Source organism: Cenococcum geophilum (assembly GCF_001692895.1).
Source record: "Cenococcum geophilum 1.58 unplaced genomic scaffold K441scaffold_51, whole genome shotgun sequence".
NCBI lineage: Eukaryota > Fungi > Ascomycota > Dothideomycetes > Gloniales > Gloniaceae > Cenococcum > Cenococcum geophilum.
Genome location: NW_027137609.1, coordinates 136,408 through 156,767, shown reverse-complemented (window position 1 = coordinate 156,767; position 20,360 = coordinate 136,408). Strand labels below are relative to the sequence as shown.

At 39.0% G+C, this 20,360-nt stretch overlaps 2 protein-coding genes across 2 annotated transcripts; both read right to left on the bottom strand.

The window, feature by feature from the left end:
• Window positions 1–932: 932 nt before the first annotated feature.
• Window positions 933–1,730, bottom strand: K441DRAFT_707970 (uncharacterized protein; the record flags this gene model as incomplete). Its single annotated transcript, XM_067653753.1, has 2 exons — window positions 1,456–1,730; window positions 933–1,391 (listed from the first exon to the last, which is right to left on the bottom strand). The coding sequence occupies exons 1-2, from the start codon at window positions 1,549–1,551 to the stop codon at window positions 933–935; spliced, it is 555 nt and encodes a 184-aa protein (XP_067499463.1). The 5' UTR covers window positions 1,552–1,730.
• Window positions 1,731–10,805: 9,075 nt separating this feature from the next.
• K441DRAFT_699427 (zincin) lies at window positions 10,806–12,294 on the bottom strand (the record flags this gene model as incomplete). The annotated part of the gene is made up of 3 exons (XM_067653157.1): window positions 11,550–12,294; window positions 10,927–11,484; window positions 10,806–10,867 (listed from the first exon to the last, which is right to left on the bottom strand). The coding sequence occupies exons 1-3, from the start codon at window positions 12,226–12,228 to the stop codon at window positions 10,806–10,808; spliced, it is 1,299 nt and encodes a 432-aa protein (XP_067499462.1). The 5' UTR covers window positions 12,229–12,294.
• Between the last annotated feature and the right edge of the window lie 8,066 nt (window positions 12,295–20,360).

Genomic DNA, 20,360 nt, shown 5'->3' with positions numbered 1-20,360 from the left:
AGCTTATTAGCTAAAATATACTAAACCAGTTCTGGGTTATAAGGGAAATAGTAATAGAGGGTAAAGGGGGCGAGCAACGGGCGCCCCCTAATGACTCTATAGTAGTAGAGTAAAGTGTACAATACTAGCGCGTCCGTAGGCTTATTACGGCAGCAGTGGTTCCCAAAGAGGTCAAAAAGTAAGGTAGTAGGAGCACCATAGGTGACTTATAGGCGCCCCGCAGGCGCCTTGCAGGCGAGTCCTAAAAGGCGGGGAGATAGATCACGGGGTTTTCTTAAATAGAGTTTTCTCCCCATATGTACATAAGGAGTAGTCCGCGTGGGCCCAATAGGGATCCAAATCGGACGTTAAGCAATGAATTATTATTATATAATATACATTAATATTTTAATATATTTATGACTTTAATTAAGACCTTTGGTGATACGGCAGAATAATTAACCGCCTAGGAATGCAGCTTATTTATTGGTGCGCACGGGCCACAATTTATAGGACGCAAGTAACAGTGCAAGGGATAAGATACTGACCAGCATATTGGAGAGTTGCGCTGTACTAGCTAGCGGTAACAGAATCGGTTCCAAATCTCTGCTCAGCTAGCTCAGTAGCGTTCTATAAGAACACAATGACGGTACTCGTTTCCAGTAACGAGAAAGCTTGGATGCACCAAAAGAACGAAGATGATCCTGAGGAGAATTTATCTGATCTCCGCTAAAAGCAGGGATAAATAGCTTGGCGGTCCGATTTTAACCCCAACAGCGAGTCAGATGAATGTTTTAGACTAGATAAGTCCAGATGTACTAATGGAGGCTTTTTTCTTGCCATCGTGATGCTTCGAATGATTGCGTCTCTCGGATTTCATCAAATTCGGTAGCATTTTTAGCCTGGCATGAAGATATCGCTCTTAGGAGAATATCCTTCCAGTTTGATGAGCCTCACTTCCCCGCGGCAAGCAGGCTCAAATATATACCCCATCCCATACCAACCGCACATCCCGCAAGCACTCTCTTATCTACTGGAATCCATAAAAAGCTAACCAGCGAGAACAGCGGCCAGAGTTTGTATCCATCCAGCGTCAGCGGCCAGAAGTCCTCCTTAACAGCCTGCACGATCCCGTCTGTGCTCGCACCGTTCATACCGGTCATAGCAGCAATGAATAGGATTGTATTCACGGCGGCACCAAGTGTTTGGTCCAGTAAAAACTTCTTGAATACACTGCTGAAGTCCAATGCCATTTGCAACTTGACGGGCTTTTCGGAGGAAGCTGGAGCCGGTTTTTCGCTCGGGAAAGTTTCTTCTAGATATTGCTGCCAGAGGCAATTGGGGGGTGTGTTGAGAACGGTGTAAAATACAAATTTGAGCATTGGGATAGGGTCGAGTTGGAAAGGCTTCTGCTCATAAACGCGATCATTAGTGGCTGTTAACATTGAGGATTGTAGCACAAAGCAGGCAACGAACGTCATGGCGGTAGGCGGCGATGACCTGTGCAAGGATATTCGAGGTTGCACTGAGAACTGCGGCTTGGGCGGTCTGCGTGACTAACTTTGACAGCATAGTGAATATAACTGGATGCTCTACTGCTGTTGTGTCCCGAGGTAGCGGGCAGAGGTGAAGTTGGAGACAGGTCGCTGGAACGGCTCAAAAGTGAGTCAATGGTAGAAGGTGGGATATAAGAGTGGGACGGTATCGTTAGTTAGCAGGAATAGAAGCATACCGCTGTTTGTCAAGGTGCGTGGCCAGCACATACATATTTCAAACGATCGTGGCCCTTTCGCGTTGCAGGGCGTGATGTCATTCGATGAAAAGCCTCGGAAGTTAATGCGGCACTTCGCATTCTTACTTTCGAGCGCACCCATAACCCGCGTTTCCGCTATTATCTATCTACACTCGATTCCATCCTACTGAAACCAATGGGCAACGGCCCTCCGGAGCGAATAGCCAATGCTTAGTGGTCTTTTTTCATGCTCCTCCCTGCAGCTCTGCCTTGGGGGCACTCATTGCTGATGTGTAAAAATTCAGGTACCAGGATTTAGTCACTCAAAGTCACCTGGAAAATAAGTTTATAAATATATCCTCAGTCCCTTAGCCCACGCCGCTAATATATATCAGCCCCAAAACCACAATAGCTCATAATCTATAACACAGAGCTGTCACCTAATCCACTACACTTCAATTCCTTTGATGATATCACTGGAACCCAGGTGCTCATTCCTTTCCAGGCAAAGTAAACTGAGAGTTTGTTCATGCTATCATCAGTAGGAGATGACCATTCATACTTAGTCGTGAAAGTATCACTCTTAGCGTTCACCCCCTTAAATGTGGCCTTCCAAAGCTCGCCTTGCACCGTGGTATCTTAAGCATCTTCCCAGAATGCTAATTCCAACCCTCCTACGAAAACCAAGCCTGTAGTATCCGCATTATAACAAAGCCGTCCGCATGCAACTCCTCACTAAGTGTTATAAGTTCTGCGGCCGTCTGCAGATACCCTAGGAGTAACCTCTTATTAGGTCCTAGGGTCAATTCGTTCGCCTAACTGACCACAGACTCGACATCTTCTACCCACACACTCTTTGGCCTCCCGCTTCCCATTGCGAAGACGGACCCAGATACGTATCACCGACAGCAGCCCTTTCGTAATCGAAGTATTTGTCATGGATTTGAACAGTTTTAGAATATATTTTGAAATTGTTGAACCTAGATGTGTCACCATTATCGCGGAGATGAAAGAAGGATCCAAGAGTTGGGCGGAGCTTCGCTTAACTTCAAGGGTGCGTTTAGGTGCGGAAGTAGCGGCTATTACATTCTTGACGGCACTCGGGATAAGAGAACTCCAGGGCATTCTAGGACACAGCATGATTATGCGATCGATATGTGGATGTCTTTAGAAGAAATTGGACGTAGTGTCAATTTTAGTATATACGACAGGCGAACCGAAGTTGCGTGTGGGAGAGACGGAAGGTAAATCTTACCTTGGCCTCTACGATTGCTCATGCAATAGTGATATGCTAATGAATTCCTCAAATAGCGAATACATTAGCAACCTATTTATCACAGTGGAGAATCATGCAAATATTGAACGTCTTATCATTCATATCAAAATTGTATGAATCCACGATTTCCCCACCCTTCCCTAAAGCCTTCCTCCCGCTTTTCTCCTCTCTACCACTGTCTATTCCAGTTTATTTTAGTTCCCCGCTTGCTCCTATGATTTACAACCATTTCTCCTCCTTTGACAGCCTGTCACAAAGTTCTTTATACGCTTCATCATGCGTTTTATCCGTGTCAGACTGAGTTTCGTCAGTGTTGCAAATTGTTGAACGTTGAGGTCACTGTCAAGTACCACCTTATGACTCACACCCTGTTTTGCCATCGTATGTCTTACTATCTATTTTCTATTACCTATTCATTACCTATCACCGACTGAGTGGCAATACCGACTTTGTGGCGATTGAGTAATAGTTCCAAATCGTCGTCAGTGTCGTCGTCAGTGTCGTCGTCAATCTTTTGCTCCTACCTCATGTATATAGAGAGCTTCTAGAGCCAGCTTCAATCGACAGAGTTCTTATGAGTGACTTGTCCGTTCGACACAAATCAATCAACTCAACTCAACTCAACTGAGGCTTCAAATTGATTGAATTTATTGAATCAATATTTTCCAGACGGTCGTAGCTACCCATGTCTGTTTGCCTTTCATATATTGAGTACCTAATAGATCACGGGCGTCTTGGCAGCTGATCACGACCGTATATATATAGTAGCTTAAGAGCTACTCTTAGTAGGACAGTGTTCTCATTTCTTGATCCTTCCGTTCGACAATATTGGAGTCTTGGCAACTGGTTCAACTGAGTTCAACTGGTGTAGTAGTCAGCAACTATCACGAGTTCTTGGCATAGAGCTGATGCAGGACGACCTACCTAGCGACGACTAAATCATTTCCTACCGTCTTTCCTGTCGCCCGGCTCTCAATATAGGTCTATCACGAGTCTTGGCATGGCGTTGACTCACCTTCTCGGGTAAACTATTTTTAGTGGGTGAGACTAAGAAGAATAAAGTTTAGAGTATTACAACTTGTTAACTCTAGTAATACGTCTATATAGTATTAAAAGTTTTAATATTATCAACCGATTCAAATCAATTAGGGCCTCTAGATTGATTGAGTCTTGGCAACCAATTCAATTCAATATTGAAACCTCGTTGATTGATTTGCAACCCTGTGTGGTAAGCTGGTTTTGTCATTTCTCGGTTTGGAGTTTATGAGGGCTGTTCTAGATGATGGTTGGTATGGTAGATTCTTGACGTGTGCATGCGCTTTCTTGACAAGGGGATGGGGAGGAGAAGACTTTAGAGCCTATGCTGGAGGTTGGTGTGCAGAAAGCTCTCAGTCAGGCCCACTGGGATCAAGAAAATCTCATTGAGAGGGACGGTGTTTATAACTAGAGAAAGAAGGCCAGGGTTCTGCCACCAAGGGAGGGTGTGGTGGAGGGGTGAAGGGGGCTAAGAAGTGTCGATCCAGGTCGGATTTTGGTGATTACCCCGTTCCTGTTCTAGTTGCCTATCACCTTATGACTTCATACTATTTCTACTACCTTTCTATTACCTATTACCCAATGTCGATCAAGTGGCAATGAGGTAACAGTTTCAAACCGCCGTCAGTGTCGACGTCAGCCTTTGCCACCTACTTAGTGTATGTAGTGAGGCTCTAGGGCCTCTTGCAATAAGACAGAGTCATCATTCTTTTTATCTTTTGGTCTTCCGATCGACAAGAAGTGAGTGCTTGATTGGTAAACGCGAGGAGCAGAAGTTAGAATTATCATTGTGGCTTTGCTATGCTATATTCCAGATCTATAGACCATCCGACGCTGTGAAATGTCAAGAACAGAAAACTGAAATCCCAAAGTTCTAACACGGGCTGGCCACTGTTCTCTCAGATGTTTCAACATATCCAATCTATCTAAGGTACTGATACTAACCCGGTACATGCTGAGAAAGAAACCAAACCGCTATTGTTCTTTAAATAATAAACATGAAAATTCAAACGCTATCATGCTACAGCTTGGGTATAATCATGCGCCAAATCACTCCGCTCTACTCTCCATCCGGAAAATTACGCCAGTTATTATTATTTTCACCCGATATTATATCACGTGACTCAGTTGTCATCAACCTTTTATCTCAACCTCCTACTCAGATAGTTCAATCAACCACTTCTTACACTTAATATTCTGCAATCACGCTTGCCTTAACCTGCGCGTTCAACAGGTTATAAGCCCAGTCTACTTAACGCAATTCACGCCTTTTTATTATTAGTTTTTCGAGTTAAACACGCCCTCTAGTATCCTTATACCTTAAGACTTAAATTAGCATAAAAAACGCGTTTAAACCTTAACTCCTTTTAACGTATATTGCTTACTCCTCAGCTTTTACAAGCTTAAGCCTCATTCTCACAAGCTACCAGCCTCATAAGCAACTTACCTCATAAGCTACCTTACGAGCTATCTGCCTTATAAGCTACCTACCTCACAAGCTATCCGCTTTATAAGTCTTTAAGCTATAGGGCATCTAATACACCCTAAAAAAGGCCTATCAATTATAATAACTTAAAGGACACTTATTAGTAGTTAACCAACACCAAATTATAACAGCGCTGGGGCGCATTACCTACTAAACTCTGCTATATTCTACGGACCCTAACTTATACCAACCAATTAGGATTTTCTATCCCCGGGATAGAAAATCGCTATTAGCTTACTTATTACTAGCGCCTTAGCAACCCCTTTATATTTACATTAACTTCCAACAGCCTTCTTCCTAGTAGTTAATTAAATAACAACTACACTAAGACAGATAAGCTATAACTATTAGAAAGTCTTTATCCTTAAAAAGGATTATTACTACTTTATCCTTATCTCTTAACCCATATACTAATTATCTCTTTCACTATATTAGAAACTCCTACTAATAAGAAACATCTTAGTATTATTCTTAAAGGCTAAAACAACTACCTCTTATAGTCTACTAAAAAACGCTATAAGCTTTATTTAAGAGCGCTTTAAAAGTATATTACTAGTAAAGCAACTACTCCAGCTAATAACGCCTCTTTAAAAGATAAAGAAAAGTATACTTTTAGGGAATCTTAAGCCTTTTAGTTAATATACAAATTAATTAGCCTTAAACTCCAATTATATATTAAAAACCAAACGGCAAAGCATGCCTAGGAAATACTTAAGGGACTATATATAAAAGTCGGCTAGGTCTCTTACTACCTTAAACTTAAGGCGCTTATTAACACGCATTTAGGCAACTTTTTTAAAGAATATTACACTAAATATAAAGCTACTGCTAAACAGATAAAGCAACTTTCTAAGGAAATACCTTACTTAAATCTAACTTATATTAGGCCTATATAAAACGGGGTAATAGATACTTAAATAACTAGTATCTTTTTTTATAACTTAGGTAATTACTATTAGAACTTCCGCAATAGCAAAATTATGCCTAGTCGTAAAGAGGACATGCCTTCTACTTTTAATAATCTTATTATAGAACTCCTTAGCCTTAAACTCTATAAGGAAGCTCATTAACCAGTTAACAATAAGCCGTCTATAATATTACTAGGCGCTTAGCCACTCCTAAATTAATCTTATATAGCACCTACCGCTACACCTAATAAAAAATAGTGCGATTTTTATAAGTTACCTAATTACTAAACTCGCAACTATAGGGCTATAAAGACATCTACTAGCAAACCTAAAAGTAAGAAAAGGCGCCTTACCTAAAATAAAACTCCTCTACCTAACTAAAGCAACAATTAACTAACTAACTTCTTAAATAACTATAAAAGGATCTTTATACTTTATAACATAGTAGATTCTTAACTAAATAGATAGTATTTTAACACCGGAGCAATATACTATACTTATAAGGATTATAAGCTTTTTAAGAACTTTCAAGGATATAGAATTAAAGTCAACTCCGCCACTAATATCACCTACGCTACTAGGTACGGCGACGTTAACGTCATTATATCTCTACCGTGGGGCAATAACGTACTTAGACTCCGCAACATGCTCTATATTCCAAACCTCTTTATTAACCTTATATTTAGCTCTACCTACTAAAAAGATAGGATAACTATTAATACCATAGACTGCTTTCTATATACTAGGGATAAAATAAAACTAGCGCACTTCTTTATATAGAGAGGACTTTACTACCTTAATAAACCAAACAATTTACGTACTACTCTCTTACTAATAGGCTTAGATTATAACTCTTAGCGGTAGTATAAGAGACTTAGCTACCTAAACTTTATAAATATAAGACGTCTAGGACTTCCTACTAATCCATTTAACTATAAAACCTATACTGTCTTAAAAAGGCATAAATTATTTAATTATAGCCCTTAATAGCGTGCTATAGCTATAGGCGAACTAGTTTATATTAATATTATCTATCTTATACTAGTCGGCATTAAAGGCTTTAAGTACGCTATTACTTTTACTAACAACTATACTAAATAGATAAAAGTCCGTTTCCTTAGGTTAAAAGAGGCTTATAGCGTTTAAGACGTTATTAAGAACTACATTACCTAGTTAGAAAAGCAACTCGGCCCTCTTAAAAGGGTTTAATCTAATAATAGTGAATTAGATAACTAGCTTATAAAGAACTAGTTTACCTCTTACGGCATTAAGCTTAAATTCTCTTACGCTAACTTACCTAAATAAAATAAAGTTGCGGAGTGTAACTAGCGAACGCTTACTATAAAAGCTCGCTACCTATATATCTATAGTTATCTACCACAAAACCTCTAGCCTAAACTTATTTAAATGGCAGCCTATTTATATAACTAAAGTCCCTTAGCTCCGCTTTTATATCTTATACTATATAAAAAGCGCTACGGTTTAAAGCCTAGCCTTAACCACCTACGCACTATTAGCTCTATAGTTTACTACTATAAGAAACCTATATAGTCTAACAAGCTAGGACTAAGAGCTAAGAAGTTCACTCTTATTAGTTTTAAAGGAAACTCTATCTACTAAATATAGGACTTTTAGTCTTAGCAGGTATATAGAGTTAAGGATATTACTATCTTTAAGACTATTAAAGCTTAAGATATTTTATTCTAAGGGGAGAATAAGTAGTAGAGGGAGTACGATACTAATCTATAGGGGGAGAATTATTAGTTTGCGTCTTATCCTTGTCCTATATTAACATTACCACTTCCTTAAAAACTATATAAAGAATCCACGTTATAGAATCTAAAACCTACAACTCGGAATTTAATTTTAAAACCACCTCTATAACAATCTGGCCGTAAAACTTACGCTAGTTAAGCTCTTTAAAAATCTATTAAAAGTAAAGCTCTCCTTAATAAAATCCTTTTAAACTATATCACTATTAACTTACTTAGCTCTACCAAGCATAATCACTTTAAGATCTATAAGGGTTACGCTTAGCAACCTAACCAAATTCTCCTTAATACGTCGTCTATACACGATCCCCTTAAGCCAGCAACCTTAAGAGAAGCTCTTAGCGGCCTATACGCGAAATAGTGGCTAGAAGCTATATAGGATAAACTTAAATCTCTCCTATAAAATAAAACCTGGCGCTCTATCTAACGCTTATTAATAAACTCTTTATATAAAGTCCTTAAAGGCAAATAGGTATTTAAGATTAAGCGTAGGCTAAAAGGGGAAATACTTAGGTATAAAGCACGCTAGGTTGTTAAAGGCTATAAACAGCAGTACGGTATTAATTACAATTAAACCTTCGCCGCAGTAGTTAAGCTAATAGCCTTCCGCACGCTATTCGCCCTAGCTGCTTATTATAATCTTAAAATTAATTAAATAGACGTTAAAACGGCATTTTTTAATGGTTAAATTATTGAGGACGTATATATTAAACACCCTTATAGCTTTAGCAAATCCAAAGAGGTCTACCGCCTTCTTAAAGGTCTCTACGGTCTTAAACAGTTACCTTATATATAGTATAAAGTTATTTATAACTTCCTTATAAGCCTTAGCTTCTAGAAGCTTTAAGCCGACTATAGCGTTTTTATAACTAAGAACTCCCCTTTTACCTCTATAAACGGCCTTATTATATTAGTCTATATAGACAATATTAAGATTATCGGCAGCAGAGCCGCCGTTAACTCTCTTAAATAGCAACTCTATAGCAAATTTAAGATAATAGATCTTAGCCCTATTAGCTACTACCTTAATATAACCGTTACTTATAATCGCAAGCTAAAGACCATTATAATCTAATAACGTAGCTACCTTAAGCGCGTGCTCTAGACCTTCCACTACTAAAATAACAAGCATAATAAACCCTTATTAAATCCGGTAAAGACTCCTATAGATAAGAAAGATTAATATCTTAAACCATTTAACAGCCAGGCCTTAAAGGACGATATTAAGACCTATTAATTATAGGTCAGTTCCCTTATATACACAATAATCGAAACCCAACCAGATCTTGCTTTTATAGTTTTATAAATCAGCCAGTTTAGCCATAATCCGGGACCTTAGCATTTTACTATAATTAAACAGATATTCTAATATATTATAGGAACTCTAGACTATAGAATAAACTACAGCGGTAACTACTAAGATTTAACACTTATTGGCTACTTAGATATAAGCTATAGCAATAATATTATAAATTAACGCTTATCCTCCGGATATATCTTTATACTTAGCGGTAAACCAATTACCTAGAGCTCTAAGCGCTAGATAACTGTTACCCTATTAACTACTAAATCTAAGTATATAGGCCTAACACAAGCAATAAAGGAAGCCTTATAGCTAAAGTTGCTACTTACTAAGTTATAATAGATTAACCAACCTTATATAGACGTTAAGGTACGGAAAGATAACTTAGTAGCGGACTTAGTCCTCAACGCCACCAAATCTATTACAATTTACGGCAATAACAAGTCTTTAATAGCATTGGCTTAGAACCCTAAATTTCACCAGCGTACTAAGCATATTAATATCTAATACTACTTTATACGCGATAAAGTCACTACTAAACGTATTAAACTTACTTTCGTTAACACTAGGGATATAGTAGCTAACGCCCTTACTAAGCCCCTTAGTCTAATCAAATTTAACCAATTTCTCACCTTAATAGGCCTTCATTCTGCCAAAGGACAACACAGAGAAAGCACTTTAGGGTAATATTAAAATAAGAATATAGCAGACGGAGCAGCTTAAGCATCTAGCCTTTACGCCTTACCTACTATAATTAGCCTTAGGGCTCTATAATAGACGAGGAGAATTAGGTTAGGTAAGGGGTAATTCTAAAACTTATATTTACAGCTTCTAATTTTAATAAGTTCTATGTTTAAGATAGGCTAATAAACAGCTTAGCTTATACCAGCCTCACAAACTATCTTATAAGCTGCCTTACGAGATGTCTAACTTATAAGCTACATTACGAGCTTCCAGCCTCACTAATCGCCTTACCTACTACAACCAGCTTCTACGCTTTATAATGGACGAGGGGACTATATTATAATCATACTAGGTATATAGGGAGTTTTAATAGGCAATGTAGTAGATGCAATACCGTTTAAGGGGGAGTGTTATTTTCACCCGATATTATATCACGTGACTTAGTTGTCGTTAACCTTTTATCTCAACCTCCTACTCAGATAGTTCAATCAACCACTTCTTACACTTGATATTCTGCAATCACGCTTGCCTTGACCTGCGCGTTCAACAGTTATAATCTAATAGCACATAGCGACCTCGCTAACCTCCCCACACCCATCCTGCCCTAACTGCCACTGATCACAAAGCTGATTACACTGCACGCCCGGCTTGACAAACACCCTCCCATCCTGACCAACCCAGGGCAGTCTCACCTGCACACTCGTATCCGTCGGGCTGGCGCCATCAGCACGGAAGCCATGGCGACACGCACACAAATGCTGGCCCACGCCCGCGGCCACCGCGCCATCCAGCGTGATGCAGCTGGTGCTGATGTCGCAGCCATTGAAGCCCACCGTCGGGTCGCAAGTCTGCAACGGGCAGGCCGGGACCTCGATCTTGCAGTCAGCGGAGCAGCCATCGCCGTCGATGTTGTTCCCGTCGTCGCACTCCTCGCCGTTATTCGGGCTCAGAATCCCATCGCCGCAAACTCCGCGGCAGTCTTCCCAGTAGACGTCGCAGACTCTGCGTGCGTCGGTGAGGGTGGGCATCCAGTGCACGACTGGGCTTGGGATCCCGGGGAGGGGCTGCAGCGTGGGTAGCCCGTTCGAGCTGAATTCGTACATGCTGTAGTGCATGATGGAGAGCACATCGTAGGCGCCGGCCCAGTCAGCTTCCGTGATACTATTGATGCGGAAGTTGCAACCTAGCCCTGCGCAGGGGTTGCCGCAGACGGCTGCGACGCCGTTTTCGTCGACACCGACGTTTTCGCAGTGGAGCGTCATGTAGGCACCGCGGTCTGGGCGTTGTTGTTCATGGGATAGGCCGAGAGCTGAGATATTGGGTCAGTGAGGGACAGAAAGTAAGGGGGTGGGATGGGAAAAGGGTTCTATTTACTATGCCCGATCTCATGCGCATACCCTCCAGGACCGCAATTATCCAGCTTGATGAAGTTTCCACCAACGCTTTGACTCATCCCAATGGGGCTCGTACAACTTCCAGTCCCAGCCCTACTGATGAGTGTCACGACACCCGCAATAAATGTTGGGTTCGGTGCACTGGCCTCGATGAACTGCAAGAATGGTAGTCTATCAGTCCATCTCTTCATACCCTCGGTCCAGTCCGCGAGGCGGTCATTCTTGGACGCCTGCGACTCCCACTTGTAGTAGATGATACCGCCGGGCCATTTGCTGTTGGAGGAGTAAGGGAAGATAGAGAGAGACCGTTTCCCTGGCTTGGTGTGGCTGCCGGCAGAGCGCTGGATAACGGGATTTCCTGGAACAGCTGCAGCGAGAATTTCGTCTTCAGTGCCGAAAATGACATCGCCATCGATGACGGCTACACCCTCTTCAACGTAGTAGGATACTTGTTGTATGACAGGGGCAATAGTGAGGTTGATGGAGGAGTTGGTAAGCGAAAGAACACCCGGAGATATTTGGATGTTGATTGTGGTGACATTTCTTATAGGGTTGTAAATGGATGGATCGGTGCTGTTAGTGGTGTTTAGAGGTACAATCGTGGACGACGCGAGGATAGGGAGAAGTGATAACAGAAGTGCGGAAGGAGAAAACATCATGATGGGAATGTATGCCCGTTTGACTGGGACATGGAGACCAAGAAGATAAACCAAAACGCTTCAGGGGATATTGATATTTGACCTGAGATGGAAATGAACCTAGATTGCTCTACCTTATATTATGCGAATAGCCAACTATTTGACTTTCTTGGGTGTTCTACTTTTGAATAGTGGCCTGTGAGTCAAAAAGGCGCAGCTCTTTGCTGGTGACTGTTGTCTCTGTTCAGGTGGTTTTTCTGGTGTCGGGAAACGAAAAGAGATTGAAGCCTCCACCAGCCAAGTAGTCGCAATAAACCCATCACGAACAGGGAGACCATGGTCATAGGGCTGAGAAAGACTTGACCAATCGTGTCATTCCCGTATTTCTCCCATAGCCACCTCTAGACTACTTGGCACCAGCCCTCGCCAAAAGCGACCTCAACAAAAGTGACACTAACCAGCCAAGCAGTGTGGCCAAAAATTATGCGTTTTAAAACGATTACGATATCGTAAAATCCGATAAAATATCCGAATAAAATCCGATATCGGTTTTTTTTTGGAATATAGGTATTTAACTATTCCTAGCCCCTTTTAGAAAGAACTTCTAAGAATATTACTCCTAATCCAATCCTCTACACGAAGCTCTATACGAAGCTCTGCACGAAGCTCTATACGAAGCTCTGCGCGAAGCTCTGCGCGAAGCTCTCGCGAAGCTCTGCGCGAAGCTCTGCACGAGGCTCTACGCGAAGTTCTGCACGAAGCTTTACATAAAGCTCTGCGCGAAACTTTGTATAAAGCTCTACGGAAGCTCTATATAAAGCTTTACACAAAGCCCTATGCGAAACTCTGCACGAAGCTCTACAGTGATGTGCACGACCAGCTTCACCCCCCCCCCCTTAGCGAGTTGCAGATTCGGTACGCGCATCCAATTTCGCCTGATTGCCACCAACTGTACATAGTAATTGAAGCGAAGCCAAGTGCCTGGTTGCTGGGGGCAATCAAATTAAAGCTATATATTTGCCTGGCTTACTAAAGTTTTAATATTAATCCAAAATCGTGTTATAAAATCGTTAATTTGCCTTTAATATAAATCCTCCTTTAAAACGCGTAGCGGCTTGATTAACGGGTGTGTCTCCTCGCCCTCAACGAAATCGACGAAGCCTTCTTCCTCCCTCATTACGTACGCCTCTGCCTTTGTAGAGCTCTTACTGGGGTGCCCTGCAATAGTCGCCAAGACGCAAACACAACGCCGTTCGACCAGACTTTACATTAGAGGAGCTTAAGGAAATAGAAAACGATCTAAAAGCTATAGATAAGGACAATAAGGAAGATATGGAGGCTTGGCTTAACTACATGCAGAGTTAGCAGACTTCTTATACGTAGAGCCAGCAGGCTTAATTAAGGCCGTATAAGTTACCGTATTCAACATAGGATCCTACCTACTTACAGTTAAATATACCAACACCGCGATATTAAGCTACAGCCTCTTAGGCAGCTGCTTGAGCTACTTAAGCTGCTTAAGCTCCTCTAGCTCCTTAGGCTCCTCCACAAAATGTAATTAAAGATAAAGAAGAAATAACTCCGCCACCTTGCCTGCGTGTAAAGAGTAAAATTAATAATATAGGAAGAGCTAGCGGCGGCGTGTTTATTACTTATAATTATAATATATTAATTCGATATTTAAAGGAGCCAGTATTTACTAAAACTCTTATTAATGCAAGCCTTTAATATTATAATCTTTGGCGACTTAAAGTCTTTCCTATTTGCGAGAGGGAGCTGCGTTATTAAGAGCAAGGTATTTACGTTAAGCTCCAGCCAATTAAGGCAAAGGTTAATACTCAGTATATAGGCGTTTATAACGTTAGGTTTAATATAGATTCTAAAGTCGTAGATTAGTGGCAGAAGATTAATACGTAACTTATCGCGTGGGCTTAATATATTAATAGACGTGGCGAGATTAAGGCTCTAACCGTTGACCTCTTAATTATATATGCTCTAGATAGAAATCAGCTAGCCTCTCGCCCGTTAATAATTAATTAACTTTGTAATAAGCTTCTAACGCCCTTATAAAGCTTAAAGCTTAATATAATGCCTCGCGTACTTACCAATAGTATTATAAATTTAATAGGCTTGCAAATTAAGCTTACTAGGTATTAGCGCTGTAAAAAGTACTATCCTATATAACGGAACCTTGTAGCAGAAACTACGGTGGGCTCGTTATTAGGCTAGGTGTGTAGGAAATGCAAGTATAAAAGTCAACAACGTGATAATAACTAGTGGAGTGGTTGCCTAACAGATTAACTCTAATTATATTCTAAGAATCACTATAAGGAAGGAACTATCTAGGTAGGGACTAAGGGTCCTTAAATACATAACCGTACTCCTATAAAATCCTTTTTATACGTAATATACGTCTTATATATAAGGTATATAAGTTCCTCTTATTTCTTTTATTTAATATATAGCATATTATATAACCTTAGTTACTATTCCTTATTATATAGTTCTATTGGCTCCATCCTAGACTATACCTAAATTAACTAACTAGCTTCTTCTGTCTCTTCTCTAAGTAGTTATAATATTATACTTAAAGCGTCTATAATACCATCTCCCTCCTCTTTATCTTCGTCCTTAAAGATTTAAAATATCTTTAAGTTATTTACTAGAGGTATAATATCCGTCTAATTAATTTGGTTAATATTATTGCTTATTATGCCTAAAGCAATTTCTTCTTTATACGCCCAACGTCGTGCTTACACTATTGCTGCGATATTATCTCTTAGTAAGATTATACCGTCTCCGTATTCTTATTATTTAAAAAAGGGGTTAGTCTATATTGTGTTAGCGAACCTATTTTTATAACAACCGTCCTCTTACTTAGAGTGCACTAAAGCGAATATTTATTTATCCTATAACGTTTGCTCTACCTTTAATGCTAAATATGCGCGACCTATTACTCTTAATAGTCGTCTAGTTCCCTAATTAATTTGTTTTAGGATTTTGTGTTTAATCTACTGCTATACAGCTAGATAGTAAACTATCTTAAGCCCTTATAGAGTTAGAATATTCTTATAATGCTAAATAGAAGGCCTTAGATGCTTAAATTACGGTATTTACTTATCTGCTTTATCTTAAGAAGGTTTATAAGAAGGTCCATTCTAAGGAGTAGAAGCTTATAGAATAAGGTTTATAGGAACTTAGTAATAAAAAAATAGATTCTCTTTTAATAGAGAAGGAAATAGATTTAAGTAGTTTAGCAACTGCTCTTCCTAGGTCCCCCTTAGGTAACTTATTCTTTAGCAATCCTTCTTTCTTAATACTGCCTAACCTAATTTCTTTTAATACTCCTATACCTTTTCTATAGTATTCTTTAAATTTTCTAGTAGCTTCTAGGTAGTTTTAGTGTAGCCTATCTACTTAACCTTATACTATGTTTTATTATTAATGTCCTTATAACTATTAGGAATAAAGGCAAATGGTCACCATATAAGGTATATTGCCGTCACGTATGGCAAGTTGCCATTACGTGCCGCCGCGGCACTAGCGTGGTGAGGAACCTTAAGTTCCTTACCCCTTTCTTTAAGAATATAAGAATAACAATTATTATACTATCTACGAACCGTAGCTATATAATATCCCCTTGTAAGTCTAATACTGATTAGTGGTTAACTTCACAGTTATACTACAGAACAGCTAGGTTTTCACTAAAAAGAGACGAGCTACTATACTAGTGCTACTCGTGCTAGAGGAAGCTGTCTTTTAAGGTTAGAACTGGTCCTAAACCTTAAATAGAACTCTTCTATAAATCTAAGGATTTAAAGGCCAGAACTGGTCCTAAGCCTTTCTAAGATTATGGATTCTTGCGTCTATTACGCAGAATAATACGCTTTATAAGTCTTCGCGATTTAAGGCCAGAACTGGTTCTAAGCCCTATAATCGCAAATATACATTATAAACGCGTACCAAATAACAATCCCTATACTACTAATATTCCCTTCCTCTAAAGATATAACTATGGCCACTCCAAACGACTAGAGAGACTCCTTACTACTAGGGGTAGCTATATACGCGAAACTTATCGATAAAGATTGGAATGTATTTACCTTTAATATAACAACCTGTACCGTAAAATAAGTTAACGGCTTTCTCCTATACTATATTCTATTTTACTAAGATAGCTACTACGCCGATTTATAGTTATGGGAATACTTTAGGGAGGATTTTATAGGATGGACCGCCGACACCTAGGCACTTGGCAATATTAATATTATTTAGGATTTTTAAGACTCTCTTTAAAGAAATAGGGTATACGTTACTAAGGACGGTAACCCAATTGCTAGTAATATTTACGCCGTTTTTACTAGTATAGAAGAACTAGTATAGACGGAAGCTGAGATTACACGTTAACTACGGAAACCTAAAACTAACCTATATTCTTCGGAAGGCAACTTTAATTTAGAACGAAACCCCTAGAACGCTACTCTCCTACCTAGAGGTGCTCTACTACCTAGAGGTGCTTTTCCTCTACCTCTACTACCTCTAACTCCTCTATTTTAGCTAACTAATAAGCCTCTATCTTAAGAAGTCACGAATCTAATAAAGGTATATTTAGACGAAGAGAAGAAGTTTAGAGGAGAATTATATAATATGCTTGGAGTAAAACTATAGGTTTTTTATAACTGCTGCAACAAGGTTAGAATTTAACGCCACTAGTTCTATTATGCTTTCTCTATTATATTAAAGGGACGGGCGGTAACGTTCTATTACAACTATATTATAAGTAAAAACTATAGCTTTAATATAATGCTTTAGCTTACTAGAGCCTACTTTAAAACTAATAAGAACCGCTAACTCTATATATCTAAATGGCGGGAGACTATATTTTAGAGAGTTATTGCTTCTAACCTAATAACAACTCGCCTAAAGTGTCTTTAACTACTCTTTAATAAACTCTAGAAAATCTAACGCGGACTTACTAAAACTTACTAAAATAAGAACAGCCTAAGGGACTAGGTTATCTTAGTATGCCGTAGCGTTCTTAAGTGTAACTTGGCGCTATATAAACCTGCGGATACGTTTAAAGGAGTATATACCGAGCTACGCTCCGCTATAGGTACTGCGATATAAATATAAGAATCTTAATAGCTCTATACTAAAAGCCCTACCTAACTAAGCGTTTCTAACCAATATAATTATAACTAGACTGATCGAACATATAGCGGCCGTGGTAGGGAATACGGTAAAGGGTATAATTAATATCGACTATAAGGTAATTATAGAGGTCCTCGTGGAGGTTTATTTTAAAGTAATCGCTAGAAGAAGTGCTATGTTTGTAAGAAGCTAAATTACTAGTTAACTAGATACTCCCTTAATAAGCGAAAAGAGGTATATAATAAGTTCCGTTAGAGTATAAGAAACATTAGAAATTATAAGGTTACTGCGGCCTATTTTTAAAGCTTCCTAGTTTAATATAAAGGCGTAGAAGACCTTAAGGGTGAGGTTAATGAGACCGAATAGCTCCTTATGGATATAGAAATTAAGGACTACTTACCTAACTAATACTTTACTGAGTATGGTAAGGTAAATAGTATATAAACTGTCGCTGTTCTTAATAACTAATCTACGCTCTATTTTATTACGAAGTTAGATATCTTTAATAAGCTAAAGGAGAGCTCTGCGTTTTCCTTTGACGATAGATACTTAGCAAACGTCTTCTATAGTATTATGCCGGATACTAGAGCCGTAGGAGTATCTATAGCAGGAGAACCTTAAGTTTAAGCCCTTTAGCAGCTTAATAGCTCTGTTTAGATTAACTATTTAACAGCAGGCCAACACACGATTCGTTTTAGTAAAGGTACTGCGATCTCTCTTAGCATAATTAGGGTTTAAACCCCCTTAGGGTATATCACTTTTCACGTTGTTCCTATAAACACCCCGTTTTTATTTTGTATTAAAGATATAGACAAACTAGGCGTTAAGCTTAATAACCTTAAGAATATGCTCGTGCAGGGAGATAATTGGGTGCCTATTATACGTAAGTAGGGTTACCCTTAGCTGCTCCTTTAATAACTAGAAAAGAGTGTTGCTTAGAGCCATTTAACTAAGTTAGAGTTACGCCAACTATACCATCGTTTTAGTTACCTATTAGTTTACTAATTGCTTAGGGTTCTTTAGCGAGTAGGCTATAAAGTTAAGGTTAAGGCAATTAAGCATCTTATAAAATACTATTACCACTACTAAATGAACCAGAGGTCCCCTGGCCAATTTAAGTTCACCCTTAAAGATAACTATGACTTTAACTTCTATATTATCGTCGACGTTATATATCTTAGCGGCAAGCTAGTACTCTAAGTTATTAACTTCTTAATCTCCTTCTAAGCTGTACGATTCTTAAAGGATATATTAGCTAGGAACGCATGGGATACCCTTTAGTTATGCTAGATTAATATCTACCTAGGACCCCCTAATTAAATTATCTATAACATAGGAAAGAACTTCTTATCTATAAAGTTCCGATAATAAATAAAGGCAATGGCAATTAAGGTTAAGGAAGTCCCTGTTAAGGCATATAATAGTATTAGAAAAGTAGAGCGATATTACGCGCTATTACGCCGCGTATATAAAATTATCTCTTTAGAACTAAAGGACGCTAGTAAAGAACTTACCTTATAAATGGCTGTTAAAGCTATTAACGATTCCGCTGGCCCGGATGGACTTATACCTATATTGCTAGTCTTTAGCGCCTACCCTTAAATAACTAACAATTCTCTATTATCTCCCTCTATTGTGTAACGAGCTAAGGCTATTCGCAAAGTAATAAAGGAGGTATAACGTCTATACGCTACACGCCAGGTTAATAACGCACTAGAAATAAGAAATGGCCTAAATACCTTAACTACGCTTAATCTGCCACTCTAATCTGAAGTACGGGTATAGTGTGAAAAGGGAGGATAGTTAGGCCTACATAAACTCATTATAATTAATAGTTAAACTTGTACTCTTTAGATGCCCCATAGACCTACTTAATTCCGTTTAACTGTTATTAGGCCCTATTATAAAGATAACAGTTTTAAGCCTTTACAGGATGCCCTAGAAGATACCCTAGAAGATGCCCTAAAGGAGAACCACAATTAACGTGCCCTAGAAGGCGACTATAATCCTAATACAATTATAGTAGACGTGCCGTAACCACGACGCGGTAGAGGTCGCCCGAAGGGATCACGAAATCGCTAATATCTTATTAATTTTGAAGAGCAATTTGTTACTGCTATAGAGAGTAGAGTTAAGTTATTAATGGCCTTTATAACAGCTAAAGAGAAGGCTGACTTTAAGCTCGCAAAACAGCTCTAAAAGGAAGGTTGTATTATAACCCCAGGAGCTCCTTTCTAAGCATCCGACAAGCAGGAGATCAACGGTTTTATCATAAAAGGAGTCTTTAAATTTGAGAAATATAACCCTACTAAGTTTAATGGAGTTCGCATCTTTAAGTTAAGAATAGTTAACGAAATCAAGGGTAAAGCTACTAACGCCCCATTTGAGAAATTAAGGCTTATTATCTAAGGTTACAACGATAATAGCAAAGAGATAATTCTTATACAATCTCCTACGATTTAACGAGCTAGTTAGCGAGTTATTGTTACATTAGCTTCCTCCTTAATAAAGAATAGAATAGCAGTTTATTTGCGAGATATTACTTAAGCCTACACCTAATTAAAGACGTACCTTTAGCGCTTAATATTGGTATACCTTCTAGAGTAAATTCGCCACCAGTATCCTGAAGACACGATTATGGTTATGCTTAAGCCATTATATAGAATTGTAGAGGTAGGAACTTACTAGTGGGCTACTTACAGCAAGTACTATAAAGAGAAGCTTTTAATGACTACTTCTATATTTAATCCCTACTTCCTTATTATAACCACGGGAACCCTATTTGGAATTATTGGTATATAAACTAATAATATAATTATCTTAGGAGACGACCAATTCTTAGCTCTTAAAGAGGATAAGCTAGTAAAGATAAATCTTATAGCAAAGCTAAAGGAAAAGCTTAACTTAACAATACTATTACTCTTTAATGGATATATCCTCTCCCTAAATAAGGATTCCATTGCTTTACGCCAGAAGGGTTAAGATAAGAAGATTAACGTTAT